At 39.3% G+C, this 25,231-nt stretch overlaps 1 protein-coding gene across 1 annotated transcript; it reads right to left on the reverse strand.

Moving 5' to 3' along the window:
• Positions 1-3,872: 3,872 nt before the first annotated feature.
• On the reverse strand, positions 3,873-14,014 carry LOC139743840 (outer dynein arm-docking complex subunit 3-like). The gene is made up of 11 exons (XM_071654298.1): positions 13,811-14,014; positions 12,227-12,426; positions 11,138-11,317; positions 10,301-10,528; positions 9,705-9,827; positions 8,932-9,075; positions 8,220-8,380; positions 7,309-7,465; positions 6,458-6,613; positions 5,118-5,202; positions 3,873-4,007 (listed from the first exon to the last, which is right to left on the reverse strand). Exons 1-11 carry the CDS (start codon positions 13,890-13,892, stop codon positions 3,880-3,882), a joined length of 1,644 nt encoding a protein of 547 aa, XP_071510399.1. The 5' UTR covers positions 13,893-14,014; the 3' UTR covers positions 3,873-3,879.
• Between the last annotated feature and the right edge of the window lie 11,217 nt (positions 14,015-25,231).

The raw sequence follows: 25,231 nt of genomic DNA on the forward strand, positions 1-25,231 counted from the left end.
GGATTTAGTCCATCACATTTGGTGGAAGGCAAAACAAGGTTAGGATAGATGATGTGTTCTGCCGATAATGATGTAGATTTCGTTGTATTGATAGTTGAAAAAGATTTTAGAATGAATGTATGACCATGTAATCTTGTAGTTGACATCCGGCTCTATGTTCACGCAAAATTTTGCGGCGATCGCGCGATCGGCGGCCGAGATCTGAAGGGGGGGGGGGGGGGGGGGTCAAATTGACCCCCCCCCCCCCATAAAAACGTGGTCTCAAATAGCCCAGTTAAAATAGGGTTAAGACAAAATTTTCCTTTTCCTATTACACTGTTCATTCTTACATGAACTCTCCGACTCATCATTTTCAATAAATTAGAAAAAATATACCATCACAATTCACATCGAAAGTAAAAGAATACTGACATATTAGTAGAATGTGATTTATTTTCATTTCTCAAGCACCTTTTTTTCCTTTTCTTTTTTTAGATAATAAACTATGTAAGGTATGGAAATGCCCATGTAGACGAACAGCATAGTCGTGATACGATTTTTTTTCTATTGATGGTGGTTTTGGCATTTATTACTGTAGGCATGTTTAATCATCACAGTTGGACGAGATTATGTGTAGTGATACGAAAATGGGGTCCATATATCTCGTTGTCGGCCTGGATTGGTTGTGAGGATAGTGGAAGCACCGGTTGTGGTAGCGATAGGTAGGCATGATCTACCATGCCAGTTGGCTAAGCAGCATGGACTCCACGTGAACACAATGCAAAGAAAGCATTCTTTCTTCATCATTTACTTGCAGTATACGGAATGCACCAGATGTAGGATTTCAGATTTTGGCGGCAATTTTAGCAGCCGTTTTGGCAATCATTTTAGGTGGCCACCTTGAATTCAAAACCTTCAAGGGTGCAAACGTTGCACCGTCCAAATTCGGATTTAGCACTCGAAGTATGAAAAATTCGAAACAGGACATAACCATTATTTATCTTATTCAGTTTTTCAACATTCATAAGGAAATATGTAGGAATTTGCGTGAACACGTTACGAGACACACTATCGGCGGCTAGTGGCGTCGATGAAAGAGTGTCATGATATTAGAATGTATGATCGTGGTCAGTAGAGGGAGACATTTCGAATGCGTCTCCAGAGCTCCTGGTATTCTTGCCTCGAGATTTACAGTCTTGGGACTACACATACTACATGTAGTACATTGTACCTCAATGAGTGATAGTTTACATCATTACTTATCGCCCAAAACACATATGACAGGATGCTTACAAGCCGTCGGCTCCTTTTGTGCATCCATTTCCATTCAAACGTGCTCAAACACCAAGATAAAGGAATAACTTCGATACTGCTGGCTGATTAAAAACAAAGCAAAAACAAACAAAAGAAAATGTGTAAATGTCTATTACCAGATATTTACTTCGTCAATCTACATGCTACCCTCAAGAAATGATAAACTTCAGAAAGAGAATACACTGTAAATATGTGTAAAACCAACATGCAGTTATCATTAGTTCAAGTGTGTATTAAGAAGAATAAGCCAATGTCTCCCTTGAAATGGTGATGTTATGTGCAAACATAGAGTTTACATAGAGTCGAGTGTGTGTGTGTGTGAGGGGTGGGGGATCTTGAAGAGATGTGATGCTTTTTCACTTGTGTTTGTCTTCATGTAATATGACGTATCTCATTCTAAAGAGGAGAATTCAGGCATTATTTCTGAAAGTGGTGTTTCATTTTGATAAAAATGAAACAAATGAATCAGTAACGATACCTTCTATCAACATTTCAGACAATGGTTTGACTTATCTCAGTACTTGACATTAGCAGTGGACTGGGGCCACTAAAAAGTGATGTCAGGCCACCAAACTTCTATTAAGATTATCTTTTAGTGGCCCAATCAGGTAGCTAGGATTATTATTTTTTAATTCTCACTACATTTCTTTTTTGGGCCACCACAATTTCAAATGGGGGGGGGGGGGGGGGGTGTCAAGCCTTGTTTATCTATTGAAGAAAATCAAGCATAATTTCATATCAAGGTATCTATTATCTCCCACATCAACATCTCATACAAGACAATTAACAAAATGAAGACACAGTACCAAAACTGGTCATTAAGCTTCAATAATATATTTCTCTCAAATACATTCAACCTTTCCATATCAGTCTGCACTTAAGCTTGCAAAACAAAACCTGACTGAACAATTCCTTGAAATGTAATATTTATACATCAACTAACGGTCACAATATTAATGGTGTTTTCTCTCACTAAAGCAAACGCTCTGTACACACATGTATGCTCATTTAACTCTTATATTACATCTTAAATCAAGGAATCCATTCAAATTTTGGAAATCAAATACAGATTTTTACATTTAAAAAAAAAAAGAGTATCAAATAGAAACTAAATCTTTGTCATGATGCATAGTTCTTACAAAATGGTCTGCAAGAAATCATGTAAATTTGAATCACATAAATATCAAAGTCAATGCAAAGGTTGTAATTCTAATGAAACACACTTGGATAAATTAGAATGAATGTCACATGATTGAACATGCATATTGAGGAGTCAAATCATACAAGTGGCTGCATGCCAACGAGCACAATAGAATATGAATGAAATGGAAATACGGCTGTAATGGTTAAAGACATGCTTTGATAAACAATGTGGCACTGAGCAAGAATCTTGTTTGTACTGTGTGGCACAAATGACACCATACCTCAAACTTCGGATAAAAAACATTTTCCCGTTTTAAAATGAGAGATCAGTGATGTCATCTTTTTAGTAAAAAAAAAAAAAAAAATGAAAAGTGATAATACATGATCAGTTTTGATTTTCATGTAGTACAGACTGATGTAATAAATAGCATTACAGACAGCTTTAGATTCATACTTCAAATGATTCAGTTGGAAGCAGGGAATATCAGGGAATATTTCTGAAACCATGAAAACCAAGACAGTGTATATCTTGTTTTTGAGGTAACACAAACCTTTCATCAACTATTGTATTCACGTTGTTTGGTGTGACTTTTTACTGATATGTGTGTTATCAATGTACGTGCATACAACAGTGGATTCTATGATCTTTTTCTTTTCTGAAATGGACGGACAGAAGCAGTTTAATTAGCAGTGAATACATATCATAAAGATATCAAAACTTTACACAATCTTCAAATGGTATACATAAAATACAATTGGGTGAAGCTCCTCTCTCTCTCTCTCTCCCTCTCTCTCTTACTCTCACTCTCTCACAGACAGACAGACACACACATCCATACACACACACATTCATACACACACATACACAAACAAAGACTATACTCTTGTGGAGAATATTTACAAGGGTATAAAACACTCTGAACTAATTCTTACATGGTATGCACTCAAATGCATGTCACAAATCATAATTCAAATGTGTGATTTCAAGAACCAAATTCCACACCACCAAACACATTTCATATTTTGGGGCAGCGTCCTTACCCAAACAGATGTAACCAAAGGCTAGGAGAAACCAAAAAGTTTGCATCCATAGTTGGTACAGAAAATTGCCTGTAGTCTCAATGGTATATCCTAGGGATTTGAGCAACATACATGGCCTAAAACTGCATAGGGCAATGTGCCAAACATTGTACATGTGTTTATGCCAGCTGATTTCAATTCCGTAGGACAGCCAGGTTAGAAGCAGAGAAGTGGTGGTAAGTAGAGATGGGGAGCTGTGGTAATGTGCTTGAATAGCAGCACTCATAGAAGAGAGAGGCTATGCACAGAGATATCTCTGATGGTTGTTAAGAACTTTACACAGACTGGCATAATTTTTTTTTTTTTTTTTTGCCAGGTGACCCTCCAGTCTAATGTGAGTCCTCCTCCTCCTCCTTCTCCTCCTTACTTGGTCCCCTTCTTCTTGCGGGCCCGAACCTTGTGCTTCTTGGTCTTGGAGTCAACTAGCATCTGGGCCTGCTTCTTGAGGGTGTTCCTTGTCACGATGTCCTCATCATCACCGCTATCCTCATCTGGTGAGAAGATGGGACAAAAGATGGCATGCGTCACAACAGTTTGTTCACATTTGTTTTGATTTTTAGCACAATACCAGTTCCGTAACACCTACCTATATGCATCCAGGTGTTTATCCTACATACACCAGGTAAAATGTAGGAACACTGAAACATTCGTTAGCTTTCAAGATTTCAGGGTTAAAAGAAATTATATATTGTCAAAATCACTTTATGACTTACATTATAAAGGTAGTGTAGAGAGTTAAGTAAATCCCACTGGCAGACAATGGCTACAACATTGGATAACCTCTCTTTTAAATGCTTGGGCTAGCAGGCCAACAGACAGTGTAAATCAACATGATGGCTTGATCAATCAGGCATAATCAGGATTCAAGCATGTTGAGCAAAACAAGCTGATCTTTTTGTGGATTCCTTTCTTCACATCAAAGGATTCTATTCGTTCACAGTGAAAGCATCTGAAATTCCGATCTCTCACTGAGACAAATTTCTGCCAATTATGGTACATTATGCATGCTTCTATTGCATTCCAGAAATATTGACTGCAAAGTCCTCTCTCTTATGTAATAAGTAATACTTGTTGTAAAGACAAAGCACTGCTCCCCAAATCGATCTAAAGCACACCTAGGCGGATGTTCAGAGCTAAGATGACATTCAAGGAACAAATTAGCCTCTTTCACAGGCCCTCGAGGTGTCAATAGCACCAACAGTTGTGAGCAAAGAGCTAGAAAGCTGAAGCAGAGCAAGACTATAAATTAATGCACCACTCCTAGTCAATAATTCAGTCAATTCGTCCAATAAAATCTTTTGATTTACTCTATGGCTATCAGTCCAAAACATGTACATTTATGATCTTTTTCGGAGGGCTCTATCTTCATTGGTTGTGATTTTTTATACCAAAACCCTACAAGCAAAATTTGGTAATCCAAAGACATAAGTGTAATGAAATTCTGATGATTCTCCAAAAAACCCCTCGATAGGTCTAGGCTCTTGGTGGCCGCATTAACTAGTCTCCCCTACCAACCCCTCTGATTGATTCTCTTGCAATCACTACAGAAGGAAGGTCTTTGACAGAGACTAGGTGGAAAAGTCTGAGGGAGGTCAACTCACCATCATACACTGTGTCCCTCTGTGTGGTTGGCAACTTGATGCGTGTGTTGTGGGATGGGAGGGAGCCCTCGATGCCAGCGTGGAACTGGAGGAGTAGGGAGGAGAGAGATAGACAAATTGATTATTTGCGTAAAAAGAGCTGCTACCACTTGAAAACAATGCAATACAATGTAAGCTTATATCAACATTTGAAGACACTTTAAGCTTATGAGCTTGAGACAGGCTTGGAACTTCAAAGGAATGGTAAAGTTTTGGTTGAGATGGGGATTCAGATTTTAACTCTGTTTGAGGTGATTAGAAACCACTTATATGAAATATTGTAGAGCATACAATTCTAAGAGAAATTTAAAGTTTATTTGATAAAGATCTGCTTTGAAATGGTTGAGATATCCATAAACAAAGCGGTCCTAACGAAAGGTGGGTCCCACCTTTCATTAGGACCACTTTGTTCTACTTAATTTTTGGGTATCTCAGCCATTTCAAAACCAATTTTCATAAAATAAATTTTTAATTTTTCTTAGAATTGTATGGTCTTTCATATTGCATAGGTGGTTTCTAATTATCTCACAAAAAATTATAACTTGATTCCCCATCTCAACCAAAACTATACCATCCCTTTACGTTGTTGTTGCTGTTGACTACAGGACATGGTGTCATCATTCTTGGAATTTGTTCACAACTGAATGGACACTCTCTATGCTCTTTCTTACAGACTCCAGAAAAGAATATTAAATTGTTCAAGGCTATGTTAGAAATAAAACGGTTTCACAAAATTTGCAATATCTTCATTTCCTACGGAAGCATAAAATTATCAAAAGGGCTAACCTGTGTAAATGACCATGATTGCATTTCATAGGCTGAATAATCATCTCATATGGATTGTATTGTTGTAGGTTCTAGTACTGATATACTTCAGTAGAAAATCATGCTCATATCCTGGCAAGATGGCTCACCAAACTATTGCAGTATGCAGACTGAAGAGCTTTAAGTGAGTGTCTCAGTTTTATTTGTCATTATTATCATTATTTTCATTATTATTATCAATATTATTATTATTATTATTATTATTATTATTATTATTATTATTATTATTATTATTATTATCATCATTATTATTGTCATCATTATCATTATCGTTATTATTATTATTATTATTATTATTATTATTATTATTATTATCATTATTATTATTATCATTATTGTTATTATCATTATCATCATCATCATCATTATTACTATTATTACTTATAAATGAATAAATATATTCATTATTATCATTATCAGCAGTCAGGAAATCCAGATAGTCCTGACACTATCCCATCATGCATCATGAGCCTCACCTCTTCCTCCTCCATCTGCCTCAGAGTATCGTTGATGTCGTGGCCGTCCAGCTCCTCCATGAGTTTCAGGAGCTTCTCCTCGCAGGTGGCTAGGAGGTCCAGGACGTACTCGTCAGCCTCCACCGACAGCTGGGCCTGGGGTACATGACCCTTGTTCTGTTGTGGGGAGGTGACAGAGGTACAATGGTAACCTTCAAACATCTGGGCAAAACTACAATGAGCGTCATTTGTTGCTATGTATTTTGTTGAGCAGTGATGACATATTTTTGTTCTATCTCTTTGAAATCTGCAGAGAGCTGCCGAGTGTTGCCTATTTCCTGCCATTCAATCAGACTTGCATGTCCAAATTTGTAACACAAATGTGTATTTGTATCATCACCTTTTGAAGGGGGGGGGGGGGGTTGTCGATACTTGTGTTTTGGTTTATGGAGGGAACGGTCGCATCTTTCCTACCTTCAACTTCTATTTCCTACTTTCTATATTCTACCTTTCACACTAGGATGCCTCTCCTCCACATATGAAGCTCTCTTCAAATGCCTCATACCTACAATTTTATGTCCACACGGTGCAGTCCAACACTGTGTTACTAAAGTCTGAGCAAATCTAGCAAAAGGGATTCTATTATATCTGAGTACCTGGAATGAAAATTGCTCTTTGTATTTCATTTCACTAAGTCTGATCACGACAGACTACTGGTAACAAATACTGTACTCTGACACTTCTGCCTGAGCCAAGTTCCAAAGGCGTCAAGATGATTATCACTGACGAAATCACTCCAACCTCAAACATCACTCGAAAGCGAGGACTATATTGCTTAAGGGCTGACTTTTTGAGTCTTGACACCAACTCACCGCCTTGATGTGCTGAAGCTTGTCTGCCAGGTGGGCTACTCCCGCCTTGACCTGGACCAGGATCTTGCTGCACTTGTCCAGCTTGCTGGAGCACTCTTCCTGCCGCTCCTCCTCCTTCTTCAGGTGGGACTCAAACTCCTCCAGCATCCTCTGGCCACTGTTGGGTGGAGCGGGCAAGAAGTCTTATTGGGCGTCACAGACTCTTGCTAAACTCACTTATCTTCAGATATATTAAATGCATCATGGACTACTATATCATTGCCTATTGATATTTTCATCCATATACCATGGTCTTTCCTTAAAATATTGTATATGCCATATATTCTTTTTTTTTCTAATTTAGTCTTCTATTTTGGATTCAAAGTTTTTCGCAAATTGTGACTTCCCGACAATTTAGCAATTGTTTATATCCGCGATTGTGAAGTACTACAGTTATTAAATGGAGAAATGTCTGTAAGCGTGTTTGTCATATTCATGTCGGGGTCAGAGTAAATATTTTTGCATGTTGTTAAACTCAAGGGTAGCATATGACTCACAAAATTTGCAAAAATAAAAACCTAGCAATATATATGCCATACACATTACTTTTGATATGAAGCATGCTTGTTATGTACAAATATGTATTGTTGTTACGCCTATATTCAAAACGTCAAAGCATGTAGATTTAGATAATACATGCATGGCAGGTGTTCAGTGTTTCCTTGTGAGTACAATATAGTTGGTCTTTATTATGAGATCGATACAATGAGGATTCCATTGATAAAAGCTGTATGAAGCATACTACATATTATCATCATGAAAATCCTGACAATTGCTCATTTGAGATATGATTCTTTCAGTTTTCAAAAATCTGGTGTTAGTTTGGCGTTATAGTTTGTTTCGTTAGATCTGATTACTTCCACAAGCCGTACCTGGACAGTTTGGCCTCTCCGGAGTACTTCATCTCCTCAAAGTCTTTCTGGAGTCTTGCCTTCTCCTCCTTCAGCCTCACCACCTGCTTCTCGTTGGCGTCCTTCAGCTCTATCAGGTGCTGGTAGGTGGAGTTCTGGTTCTCGAACCGATTCACCACCTCCTGCAATGTCAGGAGGGACGAGGAGACAGTGTCAAAAACATGGCAAGATGATGTCTACTTTGGATAATGACTGTCACACTTGAAGGCACAGAGTTGCTTAATTTTTCCTGCTACATGCTTTCACACTCTTGAATTCACTTTGGAAGTCTTGCTCCTTGCTCACAATATCCATTCACTTTTTTTAAAATTCATTCAATTAACATGAAACATTTTACACAGCAATATGGAAGTTTATGCTCTCCAAATAATTCTAGTTCATGTATTTATATATCTATTCATCTATGTATTAATTCATTCAATCAATTCAAATTACTTCTTTATATATTCCATTTATCTGTCCTTCTGTTTATTCCTTCATTAATTATCTATTTGTCTAATTATTTGGTTATTCATACGTTAACTCACTGAGGACAGGCTGATTTTGCTACAACACCCATTTCCCAAAGACATCTGCTCGGGGCTCGAGACTTGTCCTCAACGGGTTAAAACCTAATATACTGTATATGTAGTATAGGTGTGTGTGAAATCTACAGGAAGCACTTGAAACTCACAGCAAGATCAGAGACGCCCGTAGCCTCCTTCATGGCCTGGAAGGCCTCCTCAAATGTCCCGATCTTCTTCTCCTCCTCCTCCCCAGTGATGAGCTGCTTCTGTTCTGGTGTGAGCTCGTCGTGCTGGATGGAAGCTCTCTGCAACTGTGGGGCAAGGGAGGGGGTTGGAATGAGAAAGATAAATTGAGATAAGTTAGCATCTTAGAGAAATTGGTTGATTATTTTCCCCAAAGTAAACAATCCACGTAGGAACAGACATGCATGCAGTCACAAACCTGAAGATGACACACCTTTCACAAGCATTTTAGTTTGATGTGGGGAGTAGTACCACTGCTTCAATGGCAGAGAGGTTAAGTGGCATTATTGAGGTAGAGCTCCTCAGTATGGTGTTATGGTTGCTGTTACCGTCCTTGTCACTTTACAATAACAACAAAATTGTCTACTCTGCATACAAATGACACATAATGATAATAAATTCATTCATCATGATAGAAATTTGCATAGGAACATTTTCACTGATTTATCACTATTTTTCTTTCTCCTGTCAAGGACATACTGCAAAACCAGAAACACTCCTGACATGAAAGTTTCATAAACTGGAACAAACAGCCTTTTTTTCGCAGCATGAACCTTTTGCAAACTGCCACTCGCATTCAATGCAATGTGTAGACAAACACTTTCGTGAATTCTGTCTTCGTGGGCAATTCAAGAAAGTGTCGCGCACGCAAAAAATACTGGTTTTACATTAAATGGGTAACTATCGCCCGGCTTACCCTCCTCTCAACGCGCTCTGCATGTGCCTTCTTCTCCTCGGCCTGCTTCTTGAGGACTGCCAGCGCCTCCTCCCGTTCCCGCCTCTCACGGTAAACTGTTTCCTCGTGCTTGCCAAGCTCAGCCTGCAAATAAAGGAGAATGGGATACACTGTGTATACTCCACGTTCATGATGAAAAAGCTTAACATGACTCTAGAGGAGCACCAGTATCTATCAGGAGCAATCAGGGACTTGGGGTATTAATCACACTGTCATGTTTGAATACAAACACACTCTGCAGTTTTCTGATCCTTTTTTTTTTAAAGGGGCACCAAAAATAAAGAAACAAAGGTATCACAATCTATTCTTACAATTTTGGAAATTCTAAGAATTACCGATATTTGTAACTGCCTTGTGCCCATGTGCGTCCACTGTAGATGGCATGCCAACATTCAAATTTTCAAACAGTCAGCTACTAATCTTTCCCTCATTTTCACTTCTGTTTGCAGAGACCTGTTGCCATTCTTTGTACTGGGTGTAATCATTAAATGTAGTTTTACTGGCTTTTGCTGTTAGAGATTTGTTTATGCAAGTTTTTTTTTAATTTTTGCCCTGACCTTGGCTACATCACGTGCAATCTGAGCATCCCGGTCCATGGCCTTCATCTCCGTCAGTTCCTCCTTGAGGCGGGCAATCTCGTTCTCCTCTCCGTCTAGGTCATTGCCAAAGGTCAGGCTGTCGCGGATCATCTGCTCCTTGATCTGCAGGTAGGTGCGGTTGATGTGCTCTGCCTCATGCAGCTTCAGGTTGGCCTTGTCAAGGCGATTCTCCAGTGACCTCAACGTCTGCATTGAACATCAAACAAGACTTTCTAATCATTGTTCACAATTGCTATCTTTGATAACATGTGCGTACAAGTTTCTTCTCAACATACCTTTACTGAGAATGAAATTAATGGGTAGTATTATGTACAGGTAGGTGTCAAAGGTAAAATAAATTCCATACAATAATCCAACATAGCAAAAAATAGATCACTGTTGTTTTGTCTACACATCAAATCATCTCAAGAATGTACCTCTGATGAGCAGCCATGCACTAAAAGACGACAAACAGTTCACTCGCATATCTTGGCAGGTGACTCACAGCAGTTACTTTTATCAAAGGATCCCTCTAATAACTGTGCATTCTGTTCCAGGCTATTACTGTACATAGCAAAATGCTACATGAGAGTACAGATCATGGCAACAAATAATCTCCATATCAGCCCATAATTTGTTAATATTAGTTATGCTTACCAATGAAACTCACAGCTAACTGCATTCTATCAAAAGCCATTCTTATGGTGATTAGCTTCACACGACAGTCCCTCTACTGCCTTGAGATGTGACAGAAACCCAATACTATTTAAATGTAGGTCACAGATTTAGAGCTGTGTGAAAATAAGTTTCACTCACTGTAGCATCCTGAGAGGTGCCAGCTGTGGTGGCCTCAGCATCCGAGGCGTCTTTGTGCATCTGGTCCAACTGGACCTCCAGTTCGTTCAGATTCTTCTCCCGCCTCTGGGTCTGGGCCGTCTCGGCGTTCAGACGCTTCTTGGCCTCGCACAGCTTCTGGTCCATGATGACGATGGCCTCCTGCATGACAGCAACAACATGACAGGGCTCAATTACTAACATTTAAAGATCTGAAATGTGAGCACTGTCTCACAGCGATATCCACTCACTGATGCTTGAAATGATACTAGGATGACAGTACATGTATTTGCTAAATGCATCCAAGTGCTAGATGAACTAGATTATACAGCTTTACTAATGGCACCTTCTCAAACATTATGCATCTATCACTTTTCATTCAAAAGGTATCTTCCAGCATTCAACAACAACAACAACAACAAATTACAGAAAAAATGAATAAAAAGGAGGTAATACATCAAAGCACAGAGCATGTGATTACTCGATGAGAAAGCAATATCCTGATTATTTCTGTACATTTCAGTTCGTACTGAGTGGCCCTACTGGCATGGCATTCCCTTTTGCTGGTGAAAACTTGAAAACACAAGTTCCCATTTATTAGTTGCCTTCCCAATTGAACATTCTTACAGCCATACACTATGTAGTTGTGGAATCATTTACACTATGCAAACCATAACTTGTGTTATTATAATTTCTTGGAAAGGATATCCCTAACATCCCTCAATGCAAACAGCTCATATACCTTTAACCCTTTTGGAACTGATAAGATTACAACTGTAGATCATAATAGTACGCGATGAAGCTCACATATCACAGAATTCTATCATCAAGATAACAAATCTTTCACTTTTAAATGAAAACAGTAAATATGATGGTATGTGCACACTGTGTGTTTAGAGTCTACTAACCTTTTAAATGTCCAAAAAAAAAGAAGGTACAATCCAAGTTTGCATTCTTCTTTCACCGCATTATCATATACGCACTTTGCATTATGCTGTACACTGTACACAGTGAAGAAGGCTACTCACATATACATACAGGTGTACATGCACACAGTTATGATACACATACCTTCCCAGATTTGCCACGCAGAGATGCACGCTCCACCTCCCTCTTCTTGAAGGCAATGTCCAGCACTCTGTCATCACCAGCCTTGCTGGCCGCCAGCCGCTTGTGCAGGGTCTTGTTGTCACCGCGCAGCTTGCGGATGGCCTCCAAGTTCTGCTTGATAGTCCATTGGGAACTCTCATAGTAGGCTTTGCGATCTCCATCTGAGCACATGCAGACATGAATACATTGTATATCTCGGATTATCAGAGAAACGAGTAAACAACTGCATCAAGTCATTGGTTCAATCCACTGATTCACAGCGCATTCACAATGGCATCCCATCAAACTCAACACAAGAAATGGAAGAATCATTAATTTGAATAACTTTGTAAATACTAGCTATATAGGCCCACAATCTACTGATAGAGTCTAGGTCTAGGTCTCGAACTAAAGCAGACCGATTCAGAGTTTACAATAAACTTTTAAGTTACAGAACCCTGTGGCAGCCAGAGGGTTGATACTCCACAGTATTAACTGGAGTCTGGACCCTATGACTATGCTACGACCTATGTAGATGTGTACACATGTAGAGTATGTTGACATTACATTATGATTTAGACTTCTCACAATTCCACTCAGTTCTAGGTGGACATATGACATCTTTATAGATCTAGATTCTAACAGTTACATCTTGTACTTAGTTGTACGGTACATGTAGCATTATTACTATTAGTGTCTAATGTTTGAGCAACAAAGCCAGTGTAGAGCAATTAATGGTGTATCGGGCGGTACTCGTGCACAACAATAAATGAAGTCTCTCAGCCCAAATTATAATAGGGCCTACAATATCGTCTCTGAAGCTACATCTGAAAGTGAAATGAAAGATATCATCTTGTAACCTTAAAGGGATTGTTTAGTTTTGGTTGAGACCTAATTTCAGGTTTCTAACATTTTTTGGTGAGATAAAGAAAAACCTCTCATGAAATATGAAAGAGCATGTAATTCCATGAGGAATTCAATATTTGATAAAAAATGGTTTTGAAATGGCCGAGATATCCAAAACAGAGCGATTCTAATAAAGTGTGGACTGTGGGACCCACTTTTTTTTTATTACAATCGCTTTGTTTTACTTTGCTTTTGGATGTTTTGGTCATTCCAAACCCAATTTTCATCAAATAAACTTTGAAGTTAAAAAAAGTTAAAAGCCCAATTCTCATCTCCACCAACACTGTAGGCCTATCATCCCTCTAAGTTGTTTAAGTTGTACTTGTATGATGCCACCATAACGTAGGCTTCACACACTTCACCTTGCCTTGGCCTTGTTGACGCACTAACGTGAACTAGACCTACTCGTAGATCCTTAGTATTAATATTACAAACACACTCTTTATTTGAACAGATGAAAAGGAAACAAAGGCTCATGCAACCCCTCCTCTTATTTCATTTCATTGTGGAGCTCCGTAGTCCTGGCACACAAATCGCTACCCAAAACATTCGGGGAACAATCCACTACCCACCACCTCTTCAATCATTCTCCCTCAGTAAACACTAAAGTGCCCGTATCTCGACAAACTTAACGTGAAGAATGCCTCATTTGATACTTACCCAATAGTGAGATTTTGCGTTGTAGTTCGCTTATTTGCTCCGTAATAGGAGTATTGCTATTCGTCTTGCCGACGCCCGGCATCCTGGACTATTCTTTCCTGCCAAGCTAATAATATCAATTTGACGAAGTACCGATGGAAATGTAACAAAATATACGGTCCACTGTAATCACCCACGATCCAATTCTCACCCAGTCCCACAATCAATCGGTGTCGTCGGTGTGTGTGTGTTTTGAACGTACGTTGTCAATACAACTCGTTCAGTAAATAACGTAGATTTCATGCAAGCAGCCATTGACACACAGGTTCCCGTGCGACGGTACGCATCCCGCACAATCGTCCGCAAGGACCGGCTACGCGGTGTTTACCGTACGTTTCCCGTAGCAACTGGCGATAATTTCGATGAGCGCCAGCTACGTCCGAAAGACATGTGAGTACCCTACCTAGCTCGTGCTGCGCATTCGGTCGGAAACTCGACCAGTCGGCGATCGTCACAGCATTCTTCGCTCTCTGGCCCAATCAAATTCATCACAACCACCAATAATTATGTCAACGAAAGTGTTGTTCTTGTTCTCCCCCATTGTATAGAGATATAATTATACTAAACGTGTTCTTAGTATATATCTCTATGTTCCCCCTTACTCTTGTTCTTTTTTTTCTATTTTTTTTTTCATCGAGACAGAAAATGTATCATGCATCGATAAAACTTCAGACAATATTCTTTCTATGAACTTTTTTCCTCTCTCGAAGACAGCAAAATGTAATACTAATACTGGTGAGGTCAATTTGTAGTAGACCTAACGGTTACATGTTTGACTGTGTGTGTGTGTGTGTGTGTGTGTGTGTGCGCGCGCATTACATGTGACTTTTCACATTGATTTTCAACTGTGACATACTCGGTTGTCGTGTTATTTTACATTACGTTTGCCCAGAGAAAGCTACACCTTTTTCCTAATTATTAAAACCAAAGGATGAAAGAAATATATAATATATTTCTTCTGTCACGGAAAATTTCTTACAGAGAACGAAGAATATTTTGTATAGAATATTACGTAGGCCTACCCCCTGGGCAATTACCCCGACCCTTCCCCCTGACTCTAACCCTAACCCTAATCCTAACCCTAACCCTAATCCTAACCCTAATCTTCACTCTAACTTTCCACTAACCAGTATTTAGCCGGGGGTAATTGCCCTGATAAGAGTACGTTATTATTTTTCCTTCTATCATTACTCACCGAAAAAGGCACATATACCACACATAATGCTCTAGATATTATTGCTTACTTGGAGTATTTTCATTTACTCTAAGGTTGCTGCCAACCGGCTGATAAGTCTTTTTACTAGAATTGGTAGTGAATGCAAAATGCTTAGAAGAGGTTAGTTGATAAAAGTTCAAGCAAGTCTTCTTTCCTTTTTTTTTTTTCGTTCGTGTTTTCCTATCTGGCTCGTGCATGGTTTTGCGGTATTGACAACTAGTTGAACATTGACTTATTTTAAACAGGCATTTAGACATCCTCGCAGACTTTACGTCGATTATTTATTCAGGTTCCTGTACGGTTGAATGACACTGAAAGAGTTTTTTTTTTTTTTTTTTTTTTTTTTTTGCAAAATGAAAGGATTAATATTTAGAGACTTCATTGATCATACATGGCGCGTTTGCGTGTCCAAGCTGTCGTGACTATCGTTATTTTCGCTGTAATTATTATTGTTCCAAATCGTCTGTTTAATAATCATTCATCACATAGGTCCTATAGTGTAGGCCCTATATGAAAAAACAAAAACAAAACAAAAACGAAGCAAGAAAAAGGGAAACAGGCACGTCAACACGGCACGTATTATAGAAGTGCTAATTAACAATCCAGAGAGAAACGGTCCAGGTGTTGGGAGTCGAATACTTGCAAAGAGTAATCTTACTAGGTATATGGAAAATAGACACCGGCTCTTCACTAAATCAAAATTTTAAGCAATTAGCTTGTCAGTAATCTACCTCCTCCAAAAAAAGAGAAAAAACAAAGAAAAAAGCCCAACAACAACAACTACCTTTCTGTTTTTATTATGCACATTCTGAATCCCTTAATCCTACAACTGCATCACATGGGCTGCCGAAAGGGGGAGGGGAAAGGTGGGGATCAATGGGGAAAGTCCCCATACCCCCCCCCCCCACCACCACCACCACCAACACCAACACCAACACACACATACGTTAGACTATAAAAAGAAATCACTTACAGTATAATAATCAAGGCGATGATACGCATTTTAATTCAAGAAATTCAAGAAAATTAATAGCTGTTGTTGACCTCACATCCAACTGGACCCCATGGAAGACCAGCTTAGAGTGGCTGAATATGGGCTATCCAGCCATCTTCTCAGATGGAAATGAACAAAACAAAACAAAAGACATGACGGGAAATAATGTTCATTAATCGAGATGACTTTGTAAGACTATAGTTATCGAAGCTCAATACAGACAAGAACAGCCCTATGTTATTTATTGGCATAACTGGTTGTAAAATCATTATAATTCGGGTAATCAGTAAATAATAAAAATCTACCATCTAATCGCGAAGTTTTATCGTTGTTGTCACTACAGCTTCCAAAATGTAAAGACACTACGCGGACTATCACAATGCGCGTAACATGTCTATGCGTCATCATACCTATTGTTGACGTCATGCGCTTCAACGTGCTCGCTTGGACACACACACCGCACCAAACGTCATCATCATATCACTACTTGCACATGCACAGCAAACATTCACAGGGAGCAATTCAAGGAAAGACACGTACCAAACAGGGAGAGCGAACTAAAAACACACACAATACACTCGGAATCTCATTTTTAGTATCAACAAAAATATTAATAATAGAATGGCAACATGCGCAACTACTGTAGCCATGGATCCTAAGAACGTGGCAAAGGAAATCAAGGAGCTCCACGAGCAAAGCGGAGAGATTTTTCCGAACGATCGCACGTCAGGCTTTGACCGCTTCGGCAGCCTGTACGCCCGGGACTTCACCTTGGACGCCATCGGACCTAAGGTCGGGAAAGATTCCCTGGTGCGGGAATCCTGTTGGAGGGTGTGGGAGGGGTACCATGGGCGTATCTCTCCACCCAGGAACAACCCTCATCCATCGGTGGTAAGTTTGTCCGTTTAGTTTGTTCACTTTATACTAAGTATTCTGCTTCACACGGAAGCAAAATCCGAAACGAATCATATGAAACAAGCTTCTTCTACAGTACGTAGTACATGTATATACTCCTGGTCGAGCCTGCATGTTACCAAAAGGAAACGCGTGTAGTCGTATGGGAAATACAGATTATCAACATGATCAAAATATTCAAAAGAGTTTAAAGATTAACACAGAATTTCATTTGTTACAACTTTAATATCACGTCAATGAGTAGGCCCTAAGTTTTCAGTCGTCATTATAAGAATTGCACCAGGAAGCAACCTTTAACGTGGTGGTAACATAAGATATACGGGTTACCCTGTTCCGGACTTTTACAGCTCAGACTTGGCAAAGTAAATGTTGTGCAAAAGATAAACAACAACAACTCATGACAGTTCACATTATATTAACAAAGAAGCGGACAAGCCAAAAATTGATGCGCAGAGCGTTTGCAGTGTGTTTGTGAGTGTGTGTGTGTTTGTGTGAGTGTGTGTGTTTGGGGGGGGGGGCATAATCGCTATTATTGGGGCCGCTGTGAATGGTAACATGAACGTGACTTGCGAGTTACTGGATTGGAAAGCGCTGTTTAGGACATCGATTGGTGTACCACATATAACATAAGCAACGAACAAGAAATCGATACGAGACATTGTTTTTGTTGTCTTACAGTGAGGAATGATACACAAGAACTTGAGAATAACAACAGATGGAATCAATTACACACAAGGACAGTAATGTATATTGATTGTGAAAGACATCGGACTGAACCTCCCAGAGAATGTTTGCAGCCTCTTTGGAATGTAGCCTCTTGAAATGTCTTTTATATTTGACAACCTCTGAAAACAAAAGAATGAACGCGGGAATCGATAAACAAAAGAATGAGTGTATTGATACCTTGGAAGATAAAGATTGTTTACGGAAAACTATACTCTAGTCATGATAGCATCCTTGGACAAGAACATGCACATGAAAAAAAAAAATGTTTTTGTCATCTTAACTATACGATGGGGTTAGATTGATGCCTAAGAACTTGAAAACAACAAAAACAACAACAACAAAAATATATTGATGTCAGTTGCATGGACAGTCTGACAGAGAGAAAAACATCTGATTGAGCAGCCCGCGGGGGAATGTTTGGAATTTTCAATTTGATTTGATAAGATTCTAATTGATTTCCTTTGATCTGAAATTTTCTATAATAATCATAAAATTGATATACAACATATATACAACATGTATACAATTAAATCAATTCAAAACTTTAAAGAATTGAACAATACATATCTATTCTTCTTGAACTGCCAAAATGTATACAATGAATTAATTATTGAAGGAAACCTAATAAAGCACATAAAGGCCTACCTTTTAACGTATCATCAATACATGACGTATTGGCCAAAAATGCGCGAAATGTACAAAAAAAAAGAATTACTACGATATTTAAATCAGTTTCAGTTTCAATATATCTTATTTAATTGTGGCAATTTGCTTCAGCAAAGATGTTCTTCTGCAAATCCATGAACAACATAAAAGAACAACAGAAGCACATACAAACTGCATTATACAATAATGAAGAACAAACCAGTGTCAGGCAATAAAAAAAAAAACCCAACGAAACATAAAAAATACAACAACAAAAAGACGGCGAACGAAGCAAATATACTCTCTTGGAGTGACCTCAGGGATCACTCGATCCCTGAGGTCACTCTAAAACGAGTGAAAATTAACATTTTCACTCAAAATTCACTCCAATTTCACTCTAAATTCACTCTTTTTTGTATTCACTCTTTTTAGGAGTGAATATTTTCACTGGATTTTTTTTTTAGACAGTACCTACGGTAACATGTTATTGTAATAATATCAAATAGAGAGAGAGGAGAGAGAAAAACAAAACAAAGAGAAAGAGAGGGAGAGAGATACAAGAGAGAGAGAAAAATCCTGGGCGGTTGCTTAGGCTATAGCAGACTATTTATATCAAGAGCTCGTTCGAAACTGGACGAAGAAAGCTTACTTTTCAAGTCATAAGCTAACTGATTCCAACTCTGGACTCCTCTACCAACTTCTGTTTTAAACAATATGAATTTCTCCATACAGTTAAAAAAATCATTGTATGTTCTTCAGAATGTTGAATACATATTCTGGAAAAGATTTTATTCATACCATATTCCAATTCTTATGATAATGACTTCAAATAACACTTATAACTATATTAACTAAAATAAAAAAATACATAAGATATTTCTTCGCTGCTACAGTGAGATATTTATACAGATAAAAGCTACCATGGTATAATTATATTGAGTGCTAAGAATTACAACAGCACACTAAGTGCACAGCAAATAAAACACAGAGGCACAGAGGCAGTGTGTGTATGTGTGTGTGTGGGGGGGGGGGGGGGGGGGGTGGGGAGCACGCAAAAGGGACGGACAACCCGAAAACACAATGCCCCTGGCGACACTTCGTGACGGAAGCACGAAAACCCACGGAAAAGGTTGATAGTGAGGTAACAAAATCCCTCGCATTTCGAATAAGAATAATGACGAAAGTGCGCACATCCACGACTTATGTTGTTTTCATGTCAGCGGAGGCATTATGTTTTCGGGTTGACCGTCCTTCCGTCAGTTTGTACACCTTTCCGTCTGTAATCGATTTTGTGGACTGCGTAACTTTAAGAATATTTGAGGTATCCTAATAAAACTTGGCAAATGTATATGTGTCAGTGGACAAAGGTGTGCCTATCAATACTTTTGGGTGCGCATGCTTAAAATCAAAGGTCAAAGTTCAAGGCCAAATTCTTATAATATCACTAATCCCTAATATATCTATGCAATGCCTCAAGTTGTTTTCTTGAAACTTATTGTATACATAATGATTATAGTATTTCCAGATAACATTGGGGTTACATGGGGTCAAAGGTCATGTGAAAATGCTGAAATTTCACTTTCTTCTCCATATCTCGGAAATGTTGTAGGTATCTTCATGAAACTTGGTACATAATGCATCTGGCAACAGGCGCGGTCAGACTGTCATGGCAAAAGATCGAGAAGATTAAGTTTGCGATATAAGAGATCTCGAAGTTTTGCCAGTGTGACCGCAAACTTCCCGCGAAACTTTCCGCTCCGACTAGACATATTTCCCTCACCCCGCCAAACTTCTCGATTTGGACACCGTTTCAGGGAAAGTTGTTAGCCCTGACGAGTTGTCAGTATCTGACAATCACCATGGTAACAGTCAGACACCAGGGGCTTGCCAGAGTTTCTCAGCCAATCAAAACCAAGGATTTTAATGAAGTTGTCAGAGACTGACAACTTGTCAGGGCTGACAATTTTCATGAAACGGTGTCATGTTTGCGGGCGGTGTCTCCGAAGCGCGAGGCCATTGTCATGTACAGATGTGTACTGTTACGTCACAATCACTAGCCATCGGACGGTACGCTCTTTCTTCTGTCTTGCGCGCATGACAATAGGGAGCTTTAGATTTTAGACGCGCGGACGTTCAAAGGAAAAAAACATGTTCTGAGCTTGCGCAGTAGCGCGCGTAAAGTCAATCTATTTTTAGCTTGCGTCGCCTGAGTTGTTTACTACGCGTACTGGGCTATTTTCACGTCCGCACAGTTTGCGACGTAGAGAGCTTCTTCATGCACTGATCATATGGGGGCGCGATTTTATTTTTTATACGTTGCGTCCCAGCGTAATCTAAAGCTACTTTTCCACACGACGCAGGGAGAGGAGAACGTCCAGCGCAAGCGTCGGCTCAAACGTCCGCGCGTCAAAATCTAAAGCTCCCTAATGGCCTCGCGCTTCGGAGACTGCCCGCAAACAGGTGGATTGGTTATGTGAAAAATAGCGAAGTTTCAGTTGCCAGCGGTCACACTGCCAATAGCTCGAGAAGTTCGGTGGGGGTGAGGGAAATGTCCCTATTTAGAGTGGGAAGTTTCGCGAGAAGTTTTGCGGGAGGTTTCAGAGGAAGTTTGCGGTCACACTGGCAAAACTTCGAAATCTTAAAGATCGTCATCTTAAACTGTTCGATCTTATGCCAGTCTGACCGCCCCTATTGCATCACTTCATCAAACGAGATACATGACTTACTGCAATAATGATTCTGTAGGGAAAGATTTTGGTCATGAGGTCAAAGTTCAATTGAAAAATTAAAATGTCACAATTAGCAGTCAGTGACTATTTGAAGAATTGTGGTCCATGAGGTCAAACGGCAAGGGTCAAAGGTCAAATGAAAATATTCAAATTGCCAAATAATTGCTCTCCTACACAATTTGGTCGTCCATCCAAATGAAAACTAGTAAAAGAAAGTAAACACTCACCACATATGTGACAATATCTCGTTTCATTTTTTTTTTTTTTTTTTTTGCCGATTATGTGAAACTGTCATCTCACATTGTTAAAAGAAACCTGTACTGACATTTTCTACTTGTCTGATAATTCTAATCTACATTTTTTGACGCCTACAACTGGAAAGAGAGGATTCTACAACCCAGGATAAGCCTGTAATGATTTTTTGAAAAAAATGAAAACGAGCAAGCCAAGGAACGATCCACACAATTTGGCATACGTCACAGGTGCCAACCTCCAACTTTAGCAAAACGAACTACACATGTCAATTTACTGATGAAATCTCACACGAAGTACTGCAAAAACTGTTATTTAGTAAAATTGCAATATGGAGCTGAAATAAACATGTTAAACAATATTCATTAATTTTTAAAAGGAATCTATTCAAAAGCTTTTTATTTAGATCAAATTTGTGGGGAATATTCCAGATATGCAAAATGAAATTGGCATCATGTCCGAACGTGCTGCCCATAGAAAACTGTGTGTAAGTAACGTTGCACTAACTAGTATGCATTGATGATGAGCGATAATGGTTCGACATCACAGTTCAAACTATCTAACGAAGATGAGGACTGAGTGATTCTTAAAATCTAAATCCAAAAAATAGTCAACGGCAATCACGGTTTACGCCTAGTTAGAAGAAAACGGCACTCAGTAGAGACGCTAGACTAGAACTAGGACTAACGTTAGGACTAGTGAGCAGTCAAGGACCGAGAAGATTCTACTCGCCCGCCCGTCGACAGGTCTGCTGTACGTGCACAGCGCTATATAATAGGCACAGTGTACTAGTAAACGGTTTAGTATGCAATACTTACCCTTGCTGCCAGAACTTGAAGAAAGTCCAGACGAAAGTCCAGACTCCAAGGTCTAGCGTTGCCGCTAGATCTAGGCCCTTGTGCTGCAGGCCCTGTTGTTTCTGTGCTGAATTTTGCAGGTAAGGTATCTGCTTTATGGATTTTCAATGTTTTTGTAGTCGAGATAAATCTCATTGTGGTCGTATTAACACCAAGGACTAACTTAGATCTAGTTTTAGTACGAGCCATGGCCCATACCTCGGAAGAGTGGCCTGACCACGTAGAAACAAACAGTGCCGCCGCTTCGCGATCCAAGCGCTGGTGTAGGCATAGTGCTAGAGTACTTCCGTATCCATGTAGATATCTCAAAATTCACTTAACCAAATTGCACCAAAATCACAAGAAATATTTTATGACTCATGTCCACTTGCTCACGCTAATTGGAACAAAATAGCAAGTCGGGAAGCGTAAGTGAAGTTGTCGACTTTCCTGTCGTCGCTAAAAACAATCTGCTCTGTAGAGACTGTACGACTAAACAAGAGTTATCGCGGCGTAGTAGCCCTACTTGCCTGCGCACGCACAGACTGAAGTTAGCCATGTAATATCATGAGACAAATCTTTCAAGTAATCGGGAGCAAAGAATCAATTTAAAAATTATTTGAGTTAAGTTGAATGAAAAATATAGTTCGTAAATCACACAAATTGCCAAAATCATGACATTTTTTAGTTTAGTTCCCGCGCAAATTCCCCGTTCGCACAGGACTAGTCGGCTAACTTCAGTTCTAGATTGTGCATGTCGCGTTTACCAAGATCTCTCGCGAAGAGTGAGTTTTTTTTTAGTGACAACTTGAAAATCGGCGTCAATATTGATACTTCTCGATTACCGATTTCGTTCAAACATAATACATTATTTTGAAATATGCTTTGACGTATATCCTGTAATTTTGGTGCGATTTGGTTCAGCGAAATTTGAGACAGCTGCATGGATAGGACAGTACACAAGTGCCGCCTGCTAGCTAAATTGGGCCTAAGCGTCGTCTGCTACTCGGCACGATTTAACGCACGCGTATGCGAGGGCTTGTAATCAGTGATATATTTGGCACCTGTGACATCACGACATCCGGGCTCGTCAGCTCATTAGCATAATTCTCGCCCAAAAATTTCCATTTTCAAAATGAAATTACGGACTAAATCGTTATGAAATTTTGAATCTGTTTGCACCGCTGGGTGTTTTAGAATTAAAAGAACAACATATAAAAAAATAAAAAACCGGTACAATGCCCTTTTAAGACATACTCTAGACCTACTGGGAGAACCACGCGATCTAGCTGAGGCATACCAGTCGCCATAGATAGCGACATTTCCATTTCATTTTATTTCTATGAGTTTTTGTATCATGATACCTTTTACGAGACTGGATGATATTTCATAACGCAACATAACGGTCTGGCAAATGTTTGTTTGTTTGTTTGTTTGCTTGCTTGTTTGTTGTTGGGTGGTGTTTCGTTTGATTGCTTGGTGGTTTTCGAGGGTTTTTTTTTTTCTGCTAGAACAATGTAATAGATCCAAAAAGGGAGAAGTCTTTGATTGCGTTTACAGATATCGGATTAATTTGCAAATCTAGTTGCTAAGACTTTAGGGTGATAATGATGATGATAATGATAATAACAACGGAATATTCAATACCTTTAAATGACTTTTGTGTCCAAAGGATGTGGCTACTTGTAAAGGATAGCAAGTAGGCCTACCATCGATCACCTGTGACCAGGATGTCACCTTTGCTGGTTGTCGACGAGAAAATCATGCCGACAGAGAGTAAAAGACTTTATTGACAAATTCCGTCGCAAAATAGGAGCTCTTTCTTGGCACAATATGTTGTTGTCCTACAGCTAATCGGGCCATTGTCACTGAACCGGGGTCACTGAAGTATCTTCCTTTGTCCCGGACCCACGCTTCCCGCACTCAATAACCTCTGCAGAGACTTAGCAGACGATACAATACATACCCGCCTCCCGGTGGGCTTGCCGCTGCCTAGCAACGTCGGCTGAGCGGACACGCTCGGCTTCATGGTGGTGTATTGTGCCGTGTGTCTAAACACATGCAGGCACCGGTTCACCTGTTGGGGCAACTTCTGCGCGTGAATCGCAAAGTTTGTTTCGCTGATAGAATTTCATTTCCCGTTGCGGGAAGACGTTGGAATCTGACAGTTCTGGTTCTCGAAATGTAGAAAGCAACATCATGGCGGCCACTTCTACGGTTTGTATCAATGTTGGTAAAAATTATTATCCGCTATCATCGCCGAGATTTGTTTTTTTGACGTGAACTCGAGGCCTCGAACTCAATCAGGCCACATCGACAAACCTATAATGTGTTATTATCGCGCGTCCTGTGCCACTCTCACTATACGGTTACGCTGCGTTTCCGACTACCAGGCCTGCACCAAACTTAAACTAGCAACCAAAAACGTTTAATACCGTCGAAATATTTTGTGCCCCTTCTCGTATATTTACAATATAAGTTCCTCGTTGAACAAATAATAATCATATAAACATATAAAAGTCATCGAATTTGTGGCAACATAGTACATGCATGTTTTCCAGTTGCAATGTTCAGCTCGAGGGCTGAAGAAGCAGTTGAGTTTCAATGACAGAAAAAAAAAATCTGTTGACATCAAAACGTGTGTCGCATGTCATTTTATCCTGATATACATGTATCTCCATCTTTCCCTTGTTCCTTTCTCAACGAACATGTTGGATGTTACCGAATGAATGAAGGTAATACTAACTACAAAAAATTTGTATGTGTTTTTGGGGAAAGAACACTGTTCATTTCATGCAATCATGTTTTTAGGTTCACATCACACGTGGAAATTGTACTGCCCATATCTTTCTTGATATTTTCATTCCCCTCCTGTTTCCGTCTCATTGATATATTGTCAGGTTTACCAGAAAAAAACAAGTTTCAAGAAGGAAGTTGTGACTTTGGTATTGTAACATTCAGAAAAAAAAATAAATATAAAATAAAATATTATGAGCATGGGAGTGCCCCTTTGATCTTCTTCATTTTAAACGGGAGAGGGATAAATGGAGGATGATAAACGTGTATTGT

This window comes from Diadema antillarum, unplaced genomic scaffold (assembly GCF_040938485.1).
Source record: "Diadema antillarum isolate AM-2024a unplaced genomic scaffold, OU_Dant_1.0 scf00000035, whole genome shotgun sequence".
NCBI classification, from domain to species: domain Eukaryota; kingdom Metazoa; phylum Echinodermata; class Echinoidea; order Diadematoida; family Diadematidae; genus Diadema; species Diadema antillarum.

Bases quoted from the DNA above. Each gene is read 5' to 3' on its own strand.
- LOC139743840 (XM_071654298.1), bottom strand. From the start codon at position 13,892: ATGCCGGGCGTCGGCAAGACGAATAGCAATACTCCTATTACGGAGCAA. The intron at 8,381-8,931 runs GTGAGTTTCAAG...CTGACATTGCAG, and splicing joins CGGGCGTCTCTGATCTTGCT to GAGGTGGTGAATCGGTTCGA. The intron at 6,614-7,308 runs GTGAGTTGGTGT...TCCCCACAACAG, and splicing joins AGCTTCAGCACATCAAGGCG to AACAAGGGTCATGTACCCCA.